Below are 22,643 nucleotides of genomic sequence, written 5' to 3'. Positions count from 1 at the left end.
GATAAGTAAATACTTAAGGGAAGTGTGCATTGGACAGATGAAAGGAAGTAGAAAGAACTGGCAACACTTCAAGCACTGTATATGATTTTGACACAAACTTATTTTTTATGATCTTCCAGTTTGTATCATTTATTGATTTTATAACCTTGCAGACACCTCATATTAGTTATGTATAGCTGAAGTTCTAATCACTTATATTTACAAAGGTATAGTTGTAATAAAGTGTATGGGTTCAGGAGTGTGTGTGTGTGTTACGTTGGCTCGAGAAGGCAGTCCTGACCTTCTTTTTTTATATGGGGAATAGCCCACCCAGGCACAGGTCATCGAACCACAATGGGGCCTGGATAGAGAGAGGGGCAAAAAAATTAGAGTAAAAAGAAATTAAAATAGAAAAGAAAAAGATTATATTAATCTACACCACAATGATGCAGGAAAACCAGCTTTTTGAAGTGAGACATTGTATGAGTGTTGAAACACAGAAGGCAGAGCATTCCACAGTCCGTTTCTACCTGTTTATTAGTTTATTTTGGCTATTTAGTATGTGAGTGTGTGTCTGTGTGAGTTAGTTCACATTATCAAGGGGTTAAATAAAAGTAGTTTTCTTTAATGCCATATCTTCTAAGTCACAAATGCAGTGTTGCTTTAAAAATTTCATACATAATTTAAAAATTCCAATAATTAGTACAATGAGAAACCACATAACCAATACACAGAACCTGTCTATATAAATTAGGTGTCAGTACAGTCGGACACTAGCCCAATACAGTACATTTCTTTTGACACTAAGCTGCTGGAACGAGTCTGTCTCCAAGTGGCCTACCCACCAATACCTGCCTGGCCACTTTACTACAAGTTAGCAACTACCTTCAGAGTGTCAAAGTACCTAGAATATAATCTCTGAGATGAGTACTTGTACATGTTAAGAGAGAAAGATGAACTTAGCTGCTGCCAACATCAACTACAGAACAGTACACATTAGTTAGGAGCTTCACTGTCACTCTCGACTACAATATACAAGCGAGGGTCTTGTACTTGTGCATCTGATAACATTATATACATGTGTGAGCCTCTACTCCTGCTGCCACCACCCACCACTTCAACATTATTTGATTTTAAAGTTTCTGACGGCTGTTCCTCGCTCTTTAATACCACAAATTCCTGTGGTACATTTACAGTATCCTCTGGGCAGAATGCACCAGGATAAATTTTAATGTTCTGATGTAGTTTTTGTTGGTCTTCAGACTCCCCTACACTCACAACAGCTGCACTTGGCTCCTCTATGTCTATTGCTGACATGTCACCTTCTAAAACCACTTGGTTATTATTCCTCTCAGTTTCTTTCTTAATTTCCCCCTCATCTATGTGAGTAATAGCAAAAACCACAGAATCGTTGCTGGAGAATTTATCTGTAATGATTTCTGAGACCACAGGAATGGGCTGGCTGTCAACATGTGGTAATGTCTGAGTGTACGAGTCCACATATTCATAACTGACAGGATCAACAGTGGCAGCCATGGCCTGCTCCAACACATCTAAAGAATCATGAACGACTCTAGGAGACGTCTGCACTCCAAGTTCCTCTCTAACTATTGTCCTCTTTAGTTTGATCTGTCTCAGTCTGTTGGCTTCCTCTTTTGGATGATTTTTCTTGCGGTGGTGTCTCAAGGCACTGTGGTTACGAAAGGCAGTCCCACAGTACACACACTTGAATGGCATTTCGCCAGTGTGCAACTTATGATGAGCTGTATAATGATGCCTTAAACTGAAACTGTTACCACAAACTTCACAAACAAAGTTCTTGGCTCCAGTGTGCTTCACCATATGCTGTTTCAGTGTTCCACCATTTCGAAAATCCTTACCACATGTAGTGCATTTATAAGGCTTTTCTCCACTGTGAATCCTTAGGTGTCTCTTGTATGAACTATTGACAGTGAACTCTTGATTACAAATGTCACATTTATAATGCCTTTCACCAGTGTGAATCACATTATGTTTCCTCAGATCTGCTTGTCGACGAGTGGTATAATTACAACAGTTACAAGAAAAAACTTTAGCCTTACCAATCTCGTGACTGTCCATATGATACCGGAAACCTCCAGCCGAATTGAATCTTTTACCACAGTATTCACATATATATTTGCAACCCTGAACTCCATCTTTATCCAAGTTTCTCGTGTTTCCTTCAAAATGATCCACCTCTGCTCTTTTAATTATCCCCAAATTTTTCCTGGTCTTTCTGTCTACGGCAAGAGGATCCACCTCATCTGCTATGATTTCTTTTGCCTTTGCCGTGAGTCGTCTTTTCCGTTTCCCTAATGAAGGATGGCTTGAAATTTCTGAGAATAAGTTGGCTAATGTCTTCCTGTCCTGTGTTGTGCTTGATTCCTCTGAGGAGTCCTGGAGATCATGATACTTACTACTGACTTTAAGAGGCTCTGAGAACATATCTGTCTCTTTTGGGATCTCTGAGGTTTCTCTGGTGCTTAGTTGCTTCTTCCCTTCATTCTTCTTATAATACAGACATTCAGAGACAGACGTTCTTGTTGTGGATCCAGTCGAGTCCTGGTCCAGGAGGAGAGTTTCCCCGACGACTATGTACGACTCCTCCAAGGAAGTGTGCACATCATCCTTACATGTTGAGCCAGTGACACTCTCACTGCTTGACAGTGTATTATCTGAATCCTGTGTCCTAGATGATGTATCAGATACTGGTGGCAACTGGAGGAAGTCATTCTTTGGCATTCTGTTGCCGGCTTTTTCTTCAAAATCTAAATGTACTGGCTTTTTACCATCTATCATGAAAGAGCTCGAGTCACTTTTGAAAAAGGAATGATCAACGTCTCTACATTCACCATCTATTTTTCCTACAAAAATGTTCCTCTGCAAACAAATTTCTGCCTTTTCATTTTGTTCACATATAAGACTTTCAACACTTGTAATTCCACTAAGTATATCTGTGCTAGTAGTTTTATTACAAATTTCATCTTTAATGTGTGTGAGCACATCACCAGCTATTGGAATACTTTCAAAGGTTACTAAATTATGAGACATATCATTAATACTTTTACTGACAGTCTTGGCCTCCCGAGTTTGTGTGTCCTCAGAATATGCCTCAACTCTCTTCTCATCATCCTCACTATGACACTTATCAATGAGTATTTCATTCTCAACACTAACCTTGGCATACTTTAAACCTTGATTCACAATATGCATTTTTCCTTTGCCAAGATGATTTTGAACTTTCAGATCCCACACATAGCATTTGTCATCAATAAATTCTAAGTTAGAATCACAACCCCAAGGAACAAATATTCCATAGCAAGTCAGGCAAGTTTCACAATGCAGATAGAACACTCCAGACTGACTTTCTCTACAAAGACTACACTCAAGATAAGAACAATCAGTACAATGGGTGTGTGTGTGGTTCTCATCTGCTGCCTCCATCAAGTATGAAGAAAATTGATTGTACACAGATTGACAGTTCTCCGGGGCACCACATTTTGGCTCTTTGTCTTTTTTATCACACGAAAAGTTACTATGAGTTTTTCCAAAGTCAACACAAGATTTTCTACACACATCAGTTTCCACAACAGAGTGGGGGCTTCTGTTCATTACTCTCATTTGAGGAATATTATTTATCTTGGTATCAAGCTGGTATGAACGAGGCTGATGTGACTTTGATGGTAGTGCATCTTTGATAATCTCTTCTCCAGTAACTCCCTGGCCCTGAAAGTAAATGGGCCTCATGAATTATGCAGAATTATTACTATCAAGATCATCTGACACTAACAGATGCCTATACCATCAAAGTCACATTTCCATTTGCAGCAATGACTAAATTTACCTGGACAGAAACACTGAAGATTTATTTAACCATATTACAATTTCATATACAGTATATCAGGGTTATCGACAAAGTGATTAATAGTTGCAAAAGATGGTTCTTATGTTCTATGTAGACTGTAGCAGGAAAAAGCTTATGAAGAAAAATGACTGAGACAATGAGGTGAAGGGTTCTGGAAGGGAAGAGAATGAAATGGGAGTTTGATGTCTCATACACTAATCCAAGTCTGCTGAAACTTAACATAAAGGTGGGTGGTGGTGGTGAATTATTAGAAACCTTAAAAGATTTCATTACTTGGGATCAAAGGAGTGCAAGCATGGCAGAATGGATGGCAGAATTGAGGAAAAAGCTGACAGTGGATCATGGAAGGCATTATGAAAGGGATAATTGCAATCACAAACATAAGACACAATGATACCCCAGTAATCACACAACCAATGAGACAGACAAACAGACTTCAGGATGGGAGGGAATAAATGTGGGTGAAGACTACACAAGATATTATAATACTACAGATAAAGATGCAAGTATTGCATATGAAGTCTAAGATTGGGCTAGGAGAAATATTTTGACGTGGTCTGGTTACAAGTAGAATTTGTTAGGTCAGAAGTCTCTCCACGAGTGACATAAAATGGACTGGGGGCACAGAGGTGACAGCAGCCAAACAACTGTCCAGGGCAGGGAGCACGGAGAAGTCTATTTACTGTGGAGGATATATGGGGGAGGGAAGGAGGGAGGGAAGAAGGGAGGGGGGGGAGGAGGAGGGAGGGAGGAGGGAGGGAAGGAGGAAAGAAGGAGGAAGAAGGAGGGGGAGGAGGGAGGGAGGAGGGGAGGAGGGAGGAGGGAGGGAGAGGAGGAAGGGAAGGAGGGAGGAGGAAGGGAGGAGGAGGAAAGGGAGGGGAGGAAAAAGGGGAGGGAGGGAAAAGGAGGGAGGGAAAAGGGAGGAGGAGGGGAGGGAGGGATAAGATCAACTAGCAATAAAAGCATTACCTCGCCATCATTGTCGCTGCAGATATCATGTCCATCTTCAGATCGTGGTGCTGTTCTACCCCTCCCTCGACCGCGTCCCCTGCCACGACCAACGTCATCGGCTCGACCTTTCCAACCTCTACCTCTTCCTCGTTTCCGGGCAGTGGTTTGTGACATCTGAATACACCGAAGGCATCGTGGCTTCAGCATCTGTAATGGTAAAAATTGTCTCATTGATCATGGGTTCAAAGAAACAATGAAGACTGCCTTGCATGTGTAGAGTAGAATGATAGAGAATGTAAATTTTTCTTTCACTTCCAAGCATTATGTAACATTGTTGAAATCAAGAACGAAGAGTCTTATCTCTTTTATCAACTCTGGTTTTTGGTTATTGATTATAAAAAAAAAAGTCAGCTGCTACTCTCAAACTCATTTACTGTATATGTACAGTACAGGATAGCAGTTTTTGCAGTATTATTGTACCTAACTTTAATACTCTCAAATCTGCTTTATACGCAACCACTATTCAGATTCCAGTAGTAGAGTACAGTGCATCCTCGTATAACGTCGTTCCGCTTAATGTTGTTTCGGTACTATGTTGCTAAACTTTAGAGACCCAAAATTTGTTTAACGTCCCGGGGATCCGATACTATGTTGTTTTGCGTTGTCACGGACTACTTTCTACAGCGCATCGCCCACTCTAGTCTGGCCGCGCTTAGCTTTCTCGGCTCGCTGCCCTCACCCGTGGAACGTCACAGCGTCCCCAAGCCAGTCTCTGTTACGACTTCACATCATTCGTGTGTGCTTAAGTGCTTTTGCTCTAAAACTGTACTATAACCATTTGAAATGGCTTCCAAGTGCCCATCAAGTGCTACTGATGCTAGTGCAGTGAAGAGGCAACGTAAGACCATTACCCTTGCTACGAAAATGGATGTATTAACCCGATTTGAAAAAAGGGAACGTGCTGTGGACATAGCCGCTACGCTAGGTCTAACCCCCACAACGGTGCATACTATCCGGACCAATGCTGACAAGATTAAGGTTAGTGCTGGAAGTGGTACTACTCTCAGTGCAACTAAAACAACTCGTACTAGAAGTACTGTGATAGAAAAAGTGGAAAAGATGCTGGCTATGTGGACAGAGGACCAGAATCAATGCAATGCACCTGTGAGCCTTATGGTTATCCAGCATAAGGCCAGATCCTTGTTTGACGACGTAAAGGAAGAAGAGGGTAAAGGATCGAAGGAAGAGACCTTTACAGCCAGTTGAGGTTGGTTTCAAAGATTTAAGCGCAGATATAACTTCCACAATATTTATATGACTGTTGAAGCTGCCAGTTTAGATATGGCTGCTGCCGAGACATTCCTGCCAGAATTCAAACGGATTATCCAGGAAGGAGGATACTCATCGAAGCAAGTCTTCAATGTGGATGAGACTGGTTTCTTTTGGAAGAGGATGCCTGAGAGGACCTATATCTCCAAGGAGGAGAAAAGAGCACCAGGTTTTAAAGTGGCAAAAGACCACTTGACACTGCTGCTTGGCACGAACGCTGCTGGCGACTTCAAGCTGAAGCCGATGTTGATTTCTCGCGCTGCCAACCCAAGGGCCCTGAAAGGTTACTCTAAGGATCACCTTCCAGTCATTTACAAGGCAAACAAAAAGGCATGGATAACCAGCGCCATAGTTAAACATGTACGCCGTCCCCACAATGAAGGAATACTGTGCCAAGGAGAACCTTGACCTCGAAATTCTTCTAATCGTTAACAATGCTCCAGCTCATCCTCCCAATCTCGACGACCTGCATGACATTGTAAAAGTTGTATTCCTGCCTTCCAACACGACAGCACTGATGCAGCCAATGAACCAAGGTGTCACTGCCACATTCAAGGCGTATTATTTACGCCTTACCATGGCCCAGCTGCTCAAGGCTACAGATGGAGAAAATAAACCAACGATCCGATAATATTGGCGCGGCTTCAACATTCTTCATGCAATTGACAACATTGGCAAGGCACGGGAAGAGGTTTCAGAAAGTTGCCTCAATGGTGTGTGGCGTAACTTGTGGCTCGAGTGTGTCAACAGTTTTACAAGATTCACGGACTTAGTCCCAGCTGTGAATAGGGATATCCTCAGCTTGGCTGGACAGGCAAGCTTTGATGAGCTGGAATCAGAGGATATTGAGGAAGACCTGGCATCCCATACAGAAGAGCTCACCAACGAAGATCTGCAACATCTTACAGAACACAGTCCCGTTGAAGACGACGACGAAGAAGAACCTCAACGAATGCTAATTTCCAAGAGGATGGCAAAATCGTTCAACATGTTCCAGCAAGCAATGCAAATCCTTATAGATGACGACCCAAACAGAGAACGTAGCTCAAAGGTTCAACACAGAATTGATGACAGTCTTGGTTGTTACACTGAGATCTATAAGGAGAAGAAAATTAGCACCAAGCAGTCAACACTGGATTCATTTGTTCGTCGCAAGATGGCAGAAGCAGCTTCTTCATAACAGCTGGCAGCCGAGAAGGAGCACAAAGCAGCCGAGGAGGAGCAAATAACAACGGAGGAGGAGCAAACAGCGGCGGAGGAACCCAGTCAGCGCAGGAGGATGAGGAAGCAGCTGCAGTGTCAGTGACTCACCACCATCCTCCTCTCCCGCCCGCCGCCTCCTCCGCTCCAACCATCCGCCTCCTCCACTTCACTACCTACCACACACTCGCTCCACCACCTCGACCATCGGTGAGTACCAATACAAACTTACCGGTAATACAGTACTGTACTATACTATTTTCTATTGAAATGGTTATGATTTTCTGTATATGTAATGTTTTTCAGGGGGCAAAGGGAGGCTCAGGAACGTGTCTCCCGAATTTTATAAATTTCTTATGGGGAAAATTGATCAGGTTAACAGTGTTTCAAATAACGTCATGTTTTTAGGAACGTAACCCCGCTTTAAGCGAGGACTTACTGTACCTCTCTATTCTGAATGATTGTGTCAAATACCAAACTCTTCCTTAAGTATAATATAATACTGTACTGTAATACAATGATCTAACATAACTTAGAAATAAGGAAAATATAAAACTATAATATAACAAAACTGAGGAGTTGGGAACTTAATTCTGTGTGGGAGACATGGTAAGAAAGGCTGATTGCCACCAGTGATGTAAACAAAAGTAATTGGAAAGAAAATGATCTGTAAATCTTCATTTGCATCAGGCATTTGCAGATTTGAAGCAGCATAAATAAATATAGCCAATGAGGTTCTGTTCTTCCTGTAGCAACATAAAGAAATAATCTAGTGGTATGGTAGGAAAGCCCAGGTTAAAGGAGCTTACTGGTAAGGACAGCCATCACAAGCATGTACCTGGTAGCTACCATTAACAGTAAATGACACTTGAAAATGTATGAACATTATTACATATCCAGAACATATGATTACCTACTGTATTCAGTAATGTAAAGTAGTACCCCGATTTACTCGGTCAATTGAACCCACAGGGTACCGCGGAAAGTGAAAACTGCGTAAAGTGAACAACAGAACATATGGGATTAATTCCAATAGAGACTGGCCCGACCCCCAAACTCCACTTTTTCCGACACAATTCATATGTTGTAGTAAAAATAACATCTAAATTTTATGATGGTATGCTCACACAATTAATATTTAAGAGAAATACAGTCGCCAGGTTAATGTCCATTCAAATAATGGACTCAAATCCCACCCCCCCCTCTTCCCAGCTCACTAGCTCCTACCTCTCTGATTAATGTTTGGGTGAAAACTCTAGATTTTAACGTTTAGTAATAAATAATACCTCAGACTAAAGTTAGGATAATATAATTGACATTTCTGGATTCCTTGCAGGTCAGGGAATATTTTGAATGTAAACTTCATATATTTTGCACAAAAGATAAAATATTTGCTTTGTGTAAACCAAATTATTACTTTAGATCTAAAATTTGTATGTCTAATGCAAAATCCATGATGTTTATATTCAAAATGATCATCATATTGTAAGAATTCCAGCAATGTAAATTACATTCTGGCCGGGTAATTTGTATGAATTTTATGAGTTAAAACATATATCTTCAGTAAATAAACAAAGAAATATTCTTCAAGGACATAATCTGTCAATCAAAATACTCCGCCCTAGCTGGGTCCGTCCCTCCCTCCCTACCAGAGAAGCGATTGGGAGAAAATAGAATATTTACATTTTTAGTAATAAATAATAACTCAGACTAAAGTTAGGATAATATAATTGACATTTCTGGATTCCTTGCAGGTCAGGGAATATTTTGAATGTAAACTTCATATATTCTGCACAAAGGATAAAATATTTGCTTTGTGTAAACCAAATTATTACATTAGATCTAAAATTTGTATGTCTAATGCAAAATCCATGATGTTTAGATTCAAAATGATCATCATATTGTAAGAATTCCAGCAATGTAAATTATATTCTGGCCGGGTAATTTGTATGAATTTTATGAGCTTCACCGCGTATATGAGTAGATGCACCGCAGAAAGTGAAAGTCTGGTTCTGGCAAGGTACCACGTAAATGAGAAATCGTGGAAAGTGAAACCGTGTAAAGCTGGGTAATACTGTACTGTATTTACCAGTACAGTCAACCCTCACATTACGCGGTCCCGCATTCCGCGGTTCACCGTTAACGCGGTGCCCTGCCGGAACCTAACATGCTCACATTCCGCGGTCGTGAACCCCATTACGCGGAGAGCGGCTGGCAAGCCGCGCCATTTTTGGATCCAAACCTCCCGCCATCCGCCATGTTGTGTACGAGGCGCGAAAATGGTGCGCACAAGGTCGCCCAGTCATCAAAACATTACCAGTTCTTCACCCGCCACCCACTACAGCCGGCCCAAGTCAGTGATAGTGATAATTATAGTGAGGATATGGACTTATATGAACTTTGGGGGGTTTGACAAAGAGGCCCTGCAAGCCTCTGTGGTGGATAGTGATACAATTGATACAAGTGATACAGGTAAGGGCCAATAATCTGCCCTCTGCCTCGGAACCAACCGCCCATCCCTGTGTGCCCAGCCATCTTTTCTACTAATGTAAGTGTTAAAAAACCTAATATTATTGATATTTCTCTTAATTATTAATTGTGTGTGCATGCCATCATAAAGTTAAGATAATATTTTTACTACAACATAGTTGTGTGTCGTCAAAAAGTGGAGTTTGGGGATCGGCCTGGACTCCATTTCAATTAATCCCATATGTTATGTTGTTCACTTTCCGCGGTACCCTCCGGGTTACATTAACCGCGTAATGTGAGACCCAACTGTATATGTATAAAATCTGATGTTTTGCCACCAAAATCACTTTAACCCTTAAGCCCTGGGTTAGGGTGCTGCTGGCAGTACCCCCAATGTGGGGTTAAATCGAGAACAAAATAAAAATTTAAAAACAAATGATAAAAAAAAAAAAAAAAAAAAAAGGGAAAATAGGCGGACGTTCTTAAGTAACACCGAGACGGGCTCACCTCAATAAAAAAAAACCTTTATATGGCAACCGCATGCCGCCTTGGCGGCAGCGGGTGGAAGGATTGTTTCCCGTTCTGTTGTTAAATAATAATAATTTTTACATTCATTCAATATCCCATGATTTATAAAATCACTCTTACAAAACTCTCTGATTTTACCACCCCGGTGTGATTTCTGATTATTTGAAAAGGTTCTCCCATTACGTAAAAGATACCAAATAATATGTGACCCGGAAATTTTGGTTGGCACGAGAGAAAATTTTGTATCAAAGATTTGGTCGATTTTGGCACACACACTCAAAAAGGTTGCCCACCCCTGTTCTAGAACGTCACCCGGGGCCTAAGGGTTAAAATAACTTTCAATTAATGTTTGATGAATTGTATTAATTTTTTTTCCTTGTAAAATAGAGGTGTGTCTTATAAAATATGAAAATTTCTCCTCTCCTTGGCACTACGGAAACCTTCTGTTGCAAAATACAATATAATACCTGTTAATTTATGAACTATGAATACATCTCACATATATATATTGAAACTTCTTACATATACTGCACAGTACGATAAAACAATACAGCACCTTATCCGTTCTTGGATATTTCAGCTTCAATTTCTGGATGGTCTCCAAAAACTTGGTGCGGACATCAGTTTTTGATTCAGTGAGAGTCTGCTGCAGCTCATCAATAATATCCAACAGGTGATAGCACGCCTTACAAACAACCTGCAAATGAAAGTACAGTATGTAAGAACCAATACAAAATATAAACAACCTGGCAGAGAAGTTAAAACAAAATAGCACATTAAGAGAGTGTGTGACTCTTGATTCTGGACATTATCTTCCTTTACCAATAAATGTTCTAAGCATAAAGTTTTGTTGCTTTACCAGAGCCAGAAGCGAATTTATTGTACATTCGTTCCAAAAAGTATCTTTACGAAGTGGTCAGATAAATCCATAATGAACACAGTGACTCCTGTCGTCTAGGTAATGTTGTCTCACAAAATCAGAAGGTATGGAGTGAACGCACGGAGAAAAATGTGTCTTCGAATGGCCAGACAGACAGATGGACTGCAAGATCACCATATTCCCCACAGACCTATTCAGTAGATGGATAAAATGTGAACAGAACTGAAACCCTAAGGTTTATGATGTACTGAATTCTCATAGTAAATCTGACCTGTGAATGAAGTCGCCCATCTTCCAGTTTGTAACCCAGGACGTCAGTCAGTAGCACCAACAGTGGGGCATGCGAGTGGTTCATGGAGGCCTTAATTGACTCGTAATTTTTGTCCGACACGGGGTTACAGCACACAAAACATAAACGGTTTCTTTCAATTTCTTCATGATGCGATCCCTCCCCCTGTGGAGAGATAAGTCATGGATATTATTGTTATATTTTTCATCAACTACTTTGTTAAATGGGAGGAAACAGAAAATAAAAATCTTCACCTGCTAGTGTGACTTGTCCTCCACTACATGTGTTAACTCTATTAGTAGAGTAAGTCACATGGAACTAGTATCTTGTACACTCCACTAGTGTTATCATGGCATCAGTGGTAAAAACACACACACACACACACGTATATGGTTAAGTCAAAGAATTTCATCTTTGTTTTACTAGCAGAGCTGTGCAAAGTATTGAAATTTGTTACTCATGTTAAAGTATCAGTAATATGACAAATAGTTACTAAGTTGAAATAAAGTATCACGCGCAAAATGAACTTTAGTAAGAATATAAAAGTACAGCGTACTGCATTATCCAGTTAAAAAAAATACTCAAGTAGAAGTAAAAAGTAGCCTCAAAGATAATATTTATAAGGCGATAATATATAATTAATTCATTAGAGAATGAAACAAATACAAATTCAGCCAACAAACTTCAATAGGAGCACTGGCAAAATTCATATTACATCACGTATTTACAAAAAAAATGAATTAAAGTACTTTTATGTTTGTTTACTAAAAAGCCTAAGCACTGTACTGTATATGTAAATTTACTATGTATTGTACTTTACTGTACATGTTAATAAAAATGTATACAAAGGGCCCACAAAACAGAATTAGCCTCAGGCCCAAGTTTCAGAACAGTTAATGCTGCACTGATGAGGAGCAGCACTTCCTATTAAGCTTCAACAACAGGTGTGAATGCTCCTGGTAAACACTGGACGCTGTTAACGCTTGTGATTGGTTCGTGACTTTATAAAGGGTAGTCTGATGAGAAGAATTGCTCACTTACTGGTTCAGAAAGTGACTGATCCTTGATCTGGTCCAGACTAAATGTGAAAGTACTAATGTGGAAAGGTGGAGGGAGGCAGAGGGTGGTAGTAAGGAATTAAATAAATTGATGATACTGAGAGACCATAAGAAGATTAACCCTGGTAGTTGGAGGTGATGGTAAATAAGAGAAACTTTCAGGTGGGCAGAGGGTAAAGGGGAGAGAAAAGCATTGACTGAGGTCATTGACAGGTGGCACCCTTGAGGCTTAGGAGACTGGGAAAACTTGCAGTACTACAGACTGACCTCACAAAATTTGTCTCTCAGAAGTCCATTTTCCTACATTTTCTTGTATTTTCAGGAGCATTCCCCAATTACCATGTTTATTGCTTGTCTGTGCTCGTTTGAGAGAATTTTTTTTAATTTAAATGCTCATGAAAATGCATGGATTTGAGGAAAGCAGACTTCTTTAACACTTATACCACTCTATATAAATGATGTGACTTAGAAATAAAGAAAACATAATATAAAACTATAAAATAAGAGAAATGAAGAGCACAGGTCTGCGTGTATGGAGGCAGTGGGATAGTGGGATGTAACTGTGTCGCCAGCTGACCCAGCCAAGCAACGCTCCATCCCCCAATAAGATGTCATGGCATATACACAGTGCAGAACAGCAGCAGCCACATGTCTCTGAGTCAGGTGGGTGACTGCCTGGCTGAGCTGTCACATTGCCCAGAGAATGATTTGAGAGTGGAAGGAGCTATTTTTTATACATAAAATAGTGTACTACGTGCTATTGTAGTTTATGATATGCTATGTATCAATTTTAAGTTCATCATAGTAATTTTTGACGTACAGAATGCAATTTGAAATTTTTTTCAAATTAGGCACTAAATCACTTAACCCCTGAACCACATTGTTTATACAGAGTGGAATAAGTGTTAAAGAAGTGTCCAATAAATATGGCATTGGAGTCAACGTTTGAAACAATAAAGATCTATGTTGTACTACAGCAAATATTCCTGTTTTTAATGCTTATTGCACAAATCTTTTCCTTTCGGAAATTCGGTCACGGAGGGGCAACAATTAGCACAAATTTCCGAGGCCGACCCGTATGTTACATCTCATTCCATCAGTAATGCTAAATAACAGAGATAATTTAATTACTGTACTAGTTTATTTGTACGTGTACCCTGGGTTAGTAATTTACCCTGAGTGGGGTGCACAACTGCTTGCACTACACACAGAGGTGTAAAAGTGGGCAGGGCACCAAAGTTACTGGTGTTTCTTGAGGAACATGTTCACCCCACCTCATCGGTGTGTGTCGCTGACACATTAAACACACGTGGCCGTGTGGGTTTGGCAAATTGATCTAATGATCGACAAATGTACATTTGTTGACCTTCAGATAAATTAATTACAAGTGTTTCTTATTTACGTTAGTTTTTTATTAATGCCATAATCAGTCCTTTAAGATGTCTGAAAAACTTCTGTGACTCCCAAAAACTTGCTGTGAATCTTTCCAAAATTACAGTAGCCCAACTAAAGCTGCCACTTAGCCACACTGTCTGCACTGTCTGTGACCATCTGATACAGTGTACAGTACAATACTGTAAATACTGAGTGAAATGATGATATGCGACTAAAAATTCGTCACATTATTTGCCCAAACTATCACTTTCCCTGGCTCCTTAAAAACCTGAAAGTCTTCATCATTTGCTTTACAATTAGAGGCCATGATTAAGTGAAAAATAATCAATACATACATACTACACTGTATTGAGTTGAGGTTTAATACTTAAAATATCATTATTTTTAAGGTTTCTTGACACTTCATGATAAAAATATACCATTTGAAAGCTCAGAATTCATAATTACAGTATTTTCTTATACCGTACAGTTGTTTTGGTTTGTCTCTAGCTTGACGTGGATGTTATTCTCTCAGTCTTGTGATTGATTCATCCATTATATAACTCAAAAGATGATTAAGTACTGCACATTGTTTTTTCCAGAAAAGCAAATTACAGTGCTGTCCTTTTAAGTTAAAATTTTCTCCAAGAAAGGACAATTTGTGTTAATTTACAAGTACTGTACTGTATGAAAAAGAGCGCAGCTATCAATTAAATGTCAAATATCTATGGTCGTTAGTTATTAATTTCTATACTGAATATTACAAACTAAAATTTGGGGAAGTGAATACTGTACATGAATTTAAATAAATGATTTGTAAGAAAGGCCTCCACAGAAAACTGCACTGAGCAGTTTGAAGTGTTAATACTGTACTGTACTGTGTGCCTCTGAACATAATCATAGTTTAAGAAAGCATAAAGCCTTTTAAAAAAATTGGCTTGATTGTTTCTTACCTTTTATTCTGAAGTCTTCCAGTGAAGTAAATCCACAAGTTCACAGTAAGACGTCTCTCCCAAAACTGAAGTGACTTAACTGGGATTGGCCTATTATATATGACCTGACAGGATGACCCATGACGTCAACAACATTATCGTGTCAGTGCTTGTGACCGGAAGCAGGTTGACCCCGACCACACTGCGTTAGGGCTCGGGGGAGGTCAGTACGACCGCGTTGGTCTCTTTGATGATGACCTGAGTGACTAGTGTCTCTGATACGCCCAATATCCTAGAAGTAACCGTGGTAGCGCACCTAAAAATACTTTTTACTTTACAAACTTTGGTAAAAATATACTCAAGCTCAGGTACAGTATATTGTCTTCTCTTAAATTTTACTTAGGTACAGTAAAAGTATTTCCACAATTATAATTTCTAAAAAGTCGATCCTAATACTTTTTTTTTACTTAAGTATAAGTACAGTATTCAAATGTAGTTACTTCACTACTGCCCACCTCTGCCTACTAGTATACCCTGATCATGTTCTAAATAGCTGACCTATCCAATGTAATCAATGCAGTGCAGTGCAGGATACAGGTACATGTTAGGGGACTCTCACACAATATCTATTAAGATAATATGAAGACAAAAGGATCCAGTGTTCTGTAAGTACAATATAGGCAGACCAGAATTTATGAGGATTTGATTTATGAAGAAATACAGTTATGAAAAAACAAACTTGTTTACGCTTTGATTTATGAGCAAAGAACACACAACTTAAGATAAATTCATTAACTTCCTCCTATAGCTCATGTAAGAACAAATACTGTATAGTATAGTATAGTATAGTATAGTACAGTACAGTACAGTACAGTACAGTACAGTACAGTACAGTATAGTACAGTATAGTATAATATAGTACAGTACAGTACAGTACAGTACAGTACAGTACAGTACAGTACAGTACAGTACAGTTTAGTACAGTACAGTAGTGTCACACCACCACACACAGTCACTGAGCCAGGTGTCTTTCCAATTCTTCATTTCCTCTCATGTAATACAGTACAAGTACAGTACATATGTGTAAAAAAGATATTCTGTACAGTATCCTTAAATTTAAAATGCTATTGATGTATAATGAAGGTGTAGAGTTGTAGGAGAGTGTGGAACTTTTGAAAAAAAAAAAAAATGTTTGGAGGTGTGGAAATTGTCGGTAAGGCTGTCGGGAGGCTGAGTGGAGCGACAGCTGGCTGAGATGAGACTCTGGCTGGCTGGATTTGCTCCTCTCTGTGTTCTGACAGTTTATCTTAATGGCTCTTAGGCGTCACTTTTTAAACATCTGAGGCCAGCCCAAGGTGAAATCAGTGTTGTGGACTTTTCAGTTCCTCATACTCTGTCCTTGGTCCAGTAATCACAGAATTTCAACATTTATTTTCCACACCTACCACTCTATGTTTCCTTTTAACACCGTTAAACTCAGTTCTATCACTTTGGTGTTCATTTGAAGGTAAAGTTTTGTGAAGCAAAATAAAATCAATATTAAGTACTGTACTGAGTATAAAGCACACCTGCCCTGATGCATGAACCATCATCATAGCTCAAGGCATCTGTGACAATAATGTTTGCACCATGTAAACAAAGAAGGAATTTAGGTTGATGCAGTAACTCATTAAAGGTTGATTGTGACTTTTTCATAGAGAAATATCTCCAATTATTATACTGTACTGTACACTGTATAATGAGAGTGGATGTTACTCGGGTAATACAGCATATACTATGATGGCTTAGTGGTTCATGCTGCTGTACTGTACAGTTCTCACTTTATGCTAACCTTGTCCAGTTTCTCTTTAACCCCTAAATTACTGGATGCCACTTATGGCATTTCTTGCGGCTAACGACAAACAGTATAAAATTATCACCCGGTACTGTATGGTACACTAGTGCATGTACAGCATTTCACTTGAAGTATTATGTTCATTATTTTCTTATAATCATTATGTACACCAATGCTTTGTTGAACTTCAAAGAAGTTTTTGGGGAGTTTTTTCTTTGGAACACTTCTCAGCTTTTATGATGGGAGTCTACAGGGAAATGTGCATCAACTTATGAAAACTGATGTATAATAAATTTTCTGTTAATGTAACCCCTTCATAGATCAGGGTCTGCCTGTAGTGTACTGCAGAAACAAGGAGAGAAACAGATGAATACACACAACAAACCAAGTTATCTCATGAACTTTTGCACATAAAATCTATCAATACTGTACTGTACACTGACATACCTGATTTTCAACCATATTTGCTCCTTGCAGAAAGGCAGCTGCAGAACCTCCAATTGAACCATCTTCATTAACATCAGCTGCAACAAAGGAGCTGCCTGCAGTGTTGATAATACCCTGGGGGTGATTAGGTGGCGGAGAAAAACCCTCATATACGACCTCTGGCGAATCATTCGCGCTGTCATCCCACTTCTCTGCCATCTGCCAAAATCAGCAGAGACAATATTAGCTGAAGAATCAATATATTGTGCTGAAGACAATATCCCTTTGTGTGGGTCTAGGCCTACTAGAGTACCACTTTATAGATTTTGATCATAAAGTACTGTACTGTACTCTAGCTAATGTACCTGTTACCAAAATAAATCTTTGTCTTTCTTTTTGTTAATGTTAACTCAAATCCATTTCTAGTGACATTTCATTACAAATATTAACTTGGTAACCACTAGTGCTCTCACAGCACAGCACCATACAGTACTCGTCCATAATGTAGCTAACCAGCCTTGCAACACCTGAATATTTAGGTGTAGGTTCTGCCTAGGCCTATAACAAAAGTAATACAGTAAGTGATTGTACAGTTGTATACAGTACTACATATTATTGGTGTGATCATAATTTCACAATCACTAGTTGCATGTTATGTGAAAAAATAATGTTTCATTAAGGCTTGCACAGCACACTGATTTTCCACGATGATATGAGCATACAGGAGACAAAAACATTATGATGTAAAATCTAATTGAATACAAACTTCTCTTTGATGTTAGCATTAACACTGAATTTAACAGCTAGTCAACCTAATGTTAGGACAAAAATCACATATGGCACAAAAAGGGTAACTGGTCACCCTCCGCCTAATTCAAATGGGGAGGAGCCCCGAGGATGTAGACTTACGGAACAGTGTATCAGCTCAAGCTGTGGAATCATGAACAGTACAAGGCTTTAAAGTAGCCCGTGACAATTATATCAAGAACAATGGAAGGATCCTACACAGGCCACTGGTGTTTGCCCCTCTGCATAGCAACCTCTAATTTGGGCTGCCATTTGGTAAATAAGGTAAAAATAAGGTAATTTTCATAAAAATATTCTCCCTTAAGCCCAAATACAGTAAGGTTATGTTTGGCCAGTTCATGTTGCCTGGTATGAAGGACAAACAAACAAAACTAGAGTTCTCTATCAACCACAACATATACAGTACTGTACATTAATAAACAAATAAATAAACCAATAAATAAAATACATGATACACTGTAATTAAAACAAGATGCTGAATATTTGTCTGGCACCCTCCCACAATCTGTTATTAGTAACCAAACTCTGTGTGTCCCAGTGTTTCCCAGCAGCATTTCCATATCAGGGGTGGAAATTCACATACGCCTGGCCGCCCAAGGTGACCAAAATATCAGAAGGGTGACTAGCATGTCAGACTCACAGTGTCTAGGAACTATCCAGTAGTTTTGAAGAATTTTATTTTTATTTTTGACAGTCTGCTTTACCATAAGGAAGTGCTTGGTGCCCAGTTTATAAAAAGTATTGCAAGAGCAAATGTGTGTTGTACATGTGAAGTCGCGTACAGTACTTAGTCGTTGCGCCCTGCTGCTCCCGGGAGTCAGTGATCTCAGTGTAACTAATACCTCCGTACAATATTGACATGATGTCTAACTAACACAACATTATTATTAATAATCATGAGTCGCCAAAGGGGACTGTTTGATGTGTGGAAGAATGTTAGTCCACCACCAAACAAAAAACCAAAGAAGAAAAGTTAGAGCAGCAGCGTCAATATGAACAATCAACATGATCTATATCATTCCAGATGCCATGGTATGTGGAGTTTGACTGGCTGCTGTATGGTATTGCTGCAGAGGCCAAAGCTTTTACTCAAAATGGTATGTAGTGCTCTCTCTACAAAATGAGTAAGATATCACCTGTTTCAAAACTGTCCTGGCAGCAAATAAATGAATCATATAAATGAACAAAGAGACAGTTTAAAGTCCCTTACACAAATAATCAAACACACACACACACATACGAGTACTGTATATACAGAATATATAAATACTGTATAATCTCTCCATTAGCGGGAATTTCCAGTCCCCAGAATTCTCCAATAGCCGAAATGAATTTTAAAGCCTTCCAGGAAATCCGGGAAAATTCACTCCATTCCCAGCATAGGAACGAGTTTCCGAGGATGAAATTTACATTTTCCTGAAAAATTCTGAGAAAATTTATTTCTTACCTCTGGAATATCAATAAAATGTTGCATGAATTTCAAGTATCCTACTTTTACTGTTCTTCAATTTTCATAGATTAAATACAGTTGGTCCACACGCAGACGCCATGTTTATGATTAAACTGTTTACAGTACATGATTGACAGCAAGAGATTCTAATCCTAAGCAACTGGTGGTGGCAGTACTGCACCAAACTGATGAAATTTTGCCACAGAAGATAAAAACTTCCTTACCTCAAGAAACATAAAAAACATACAGCTCCTCCCCGACTTACGACCTGCCTCAGTCGTACCAAAATTTTGTCAAATTACGTATTTTCGAGTCCCAACATCAGTACAGACAAAATTTTTATTTGTAATTCCCTTTAAAATGGCTGGCAAGCTTAAAAGTGAGAGTTTTGTGGTGCTGAGAAGAAAAAGAGACCCCCATTTTAAATTTTCTATGTATTATTTAAGCATTTTCGACTTACGGCCATTTCGACTTATGACCTGATTTGGGTCCCTAACCCCGTCGTCAGCCGGGGAGGAGCTGTACATGAAGAATATGGTTTGTGTCATTTCCTTTTACATCTTTTCATAGTTTTCGTCTGTGGAGGGGCTGCCTCCATCCACCATGTCTACTTTCTCAGTTCTGCAATTTCATATTTATCTTTCATAAAGTGAAGAAAATTAATAACTTAAAATAAGTACCCATATTTCCTATTTCATTCTTCTTAAAAGTAGTAAAATTCCTCTATGGGAAAAGAACCACTCCTAGTCAAAACATGGTGCTCATGCACTTATATCAAACAATATGTATTCCTCCTGTATTTCTCGTATGTTTCACGAAGTAAGAAAGCATTTACTTTCTAAGGAAAAATTTTGTCAGGTTGCTGCTAAGGGCGGGCCACTCTCATTAAGTATCACCCCAAATGCTTCCCAGTAACTCTCCAAAAATAGTTAGTTAACAAAATAATACCCTAAACAACCTACCTAGCTTATATTAATGTACTTTCACCCTAAGATTTGTATGATTGAAAGTTACGTAAGGTTTGGTTGGTCGATTTATCTTATTTATGATAAATAGGTTTCTGGTCGACTGACTATGGCTGACACATGCAGGTGGAGCATCAGCATGGGTTCGTATTCAAGCCAAAAGGAATCACTGGAACAGAGGCAGGAAAGATGCACTTCCTCCGACATTCGAGTTTTCTTAAGTATTCTTTTACAAGTAGACAACCAACGAACTTCTAGGTTACGTTAAGTTGTTAGGTTAGGTTTGGTGCTTTTTGGTTGTTGAGCAATGTGTTATTCCCATGTTAAAATCCATGGTAGACCACTTGTAAAAATTTACCTATTCTTCTATAGTTGCTCTTTCTAACAGGTAAATGTTGTCCACTATTACCATATTATACAGTGTAACTCTAACTAGTACTACGGCAACTCCTCAAGACTTGCCCATAAATGCAGCATTAACGATTACAGCAACACTATTTCAAATAAATTCTGCAACTGCTTTATAAGGCTAACAGAAGTTCTCACAAATTCGTTCTGAAAGATTATTACTTGATGATTCTGACACAATCTTGACTTGTAATGATACGAATCTGTTACCAGTTTTCTTGGGTTATGACTGGTTGAATAAACTTGCTGTTAGTATAATGCACCAATGTGAGCTTATATGAGTATTTTACTGAATAAATTTCAAACAATATAAAACTCAAGAGACCTTAACCTCAACCAACATGCCATGATAACATTATAAAACAGAAGCAAGAGATGTGTGGCTGTGTTAGATCTACAAATACATCTTGTATACTAATGAAATATATTTAACTAGCAGCTTATAATGTAAATAAAATCGACACTCACGTCACTGTCAGCCTCCGGAGTGTGACTGTTCCACCTACTGTCCACTTAACACATCTTACAACACGTGTGTAGATAACTATTGTGACATATACGTCGGTGACACACACATACATACACACACACACAAACACACACTCAGGCAGTTAAGAGACAGTCAGTCAAGGTAATTCACTACAGGTTTCGTCCCATCTTGTTTACAAAGATGGCGGCGACCTCACACCCGCCAGAATTTAAAATTATCTTATTCTTCTGTCTGTTTCAGTACTTAAGCTGCTTTAACTTATTAGAACCAACCATCTTTCCATATCCTGTTTAATTACTGCTGCTGTTAGTTCGTTTTTAAATCCATTTAATTTTTAAATGGCCTAAAAACATTCTGACCAAACTTTACTTACATATAAAAATCAGGGCTAATGAATCATGTATTAATTCACATCTAGAACATTGATGAACAATGAATCAGGTGGGATTGTGTCGCCAAGTGCCTGTGCCCAACGCGAGTAATTTATTACATCTTGGTCTGCCCAATACCTACCCAGTCGTCTCTAGACTGTAAGCGCTATATCTTGGACACCATCACATCTGCCACATGTAATTTTCAGCCAATCAGGCTTCCTTAACAGCCATTCATTCGGCCACTCTTGAAGCTGCCAGAGATCTTTCTGTAGCTCTTTCCAGTGTGTTTCGTTATTAATTTCTGTTTAACTTTACGCCGTCCGGAAACATTTCTATGGGGGAGTGTATAGTTTCTGACATGTCATTCATGAAACAAACAAACAACAACGGGCCCGGTACACTGCCTTGTGGCATCCCGCTTGTCACAGGTACCCATGGGCCATGGATTTTTACTTTTATCCTCTTCACCACTGATCGGCTCGTTATCCGCTTGGGCGGTCGGTCACGTCTCTGTTACGCACTGTTGGCAAGTACTTGGCATACACCGGCTCCTCAATGTATCTGAACCTACTCCAATGCTTGTCAAGTCTGGTCTTGAAAGAGCTCACACTCGGTGCCGTCACAACACTCTCTGGCAGATTTCGTGCCATTAATCACCACACACTGCTTGGGGTAAAAAAAAAATTAAAGTTCCCAATCCGCACTATGGACACTTCCCTGATTCAAGTACCTTTTCAGTTTTATTCTGTCTATATTGCCACCATTTTTCAGAATTTGAGTCAAAACATGCACCAGAACGTCAGTATTGTATCTGTGATCAGTACGACACAAAGCTAATAAGGCCAAAAACTTCCCTCTTTCCCAACTTCAATTTTCTTCTGTAAAAAGAAAAAGAAAAAAGTGACTTGGTGTTTTGAATAACCTTATGATGATGACCTGTGAGTAAGCTTATGATGGTGACTTGTGAGTAGTAGCCTTATGATGGTGACTTGTGAGTAGTAGCCTTATGATGGT

The 22,643-nt window shown here is 39.2% G+C and overlaps 1 protein-coding gene across 2 annotated transcripts; it reads right to left on the bottom strand.

The window, feature by feature from the left end:
- Positions 1-597: 597 nt before the first annotated feature.
- LOC121865047 lies at positions 598-21,440 on the bottom strand. Of its 2 annotated transcripts, none has more exons than XM_042364374.1 (6): positions 21,234-21,440; positions 17,157-17,354; positions 11,494-11,676; positions 10,899-11,039; positions 4,835-5,023; positions 598-3,726 (listed from the first exon to the last, which is right to left on the bottom strand). In XM_042364374.1, exons 2-6 carry the CDS (start codon positions 17,352-17,354, stop codon positions 976-978), a joined length of 3,462 nt encoding a protein of 1,153 aa, XP_042220308.1. In that variant the 5' UTR covers positions 21,234-21,440; the 3' UTR covers positions 598-975. The 2 variants fall into 2 exon arrangements, with proteins under 2 accessions (XP_042220308.1, XP_042220309.1); XM_042364375.1 differs by lacking the exon at positions 21,234-21,440 and adding an exon at positions 14,897-15,191 and having other exon boundaries at positions 17,157-17,265.
- Between the last annotated feature and the right edge of the window lie 1,203 nt (positions 21,441-22,643).

The sequence above is a fragment of the Homarus americanus genome, unplaced genomic scaffold (assembly GCF_018991925.1).
Source record: "Homarus americanus isolate GMGI-L3 unplaced genomic scaffold, GMGI_Hamer_2.0 scaffold2539, whole genome shotgun sequence".
NCBI classification, from domain to species: domain Eukaryota; kingdom Metazoa; phylum Arthropoda; class Malacostraca; order Decapoda; family Nephropidae; genus Homarus; species Homarus americanus.
Note: the sequence above shows the minus strand (reverse complement) of the source record. Positions and strands in the feature narration are given on the sequence as shown.

Bases quoted from the DNA above. Each gene is read 5' to 3' on its own strand.
- LOC121865047 (XM_042364374.1), bottom strand. From the start codon at position 17,354: ATGGCAGAGAAGTGGGATGACAGCGCGAATGATTCGCCAGAGGTCGTA. The intron at 11,677-17,156 runs GTATGTCAGTGT...ATCTCTCCACAG, and splicing joins CAAATATGGTTGAAAATCAG to GGGGAGGGATCGCATCATGA. The intron at 11,040-11,493 runs GTCAGATTTACT...TTTCATTTGCAG, and splicing joins ATGGGCGACTTCATTCACAG to GTTGTTTGTAAGGCGTGCTA.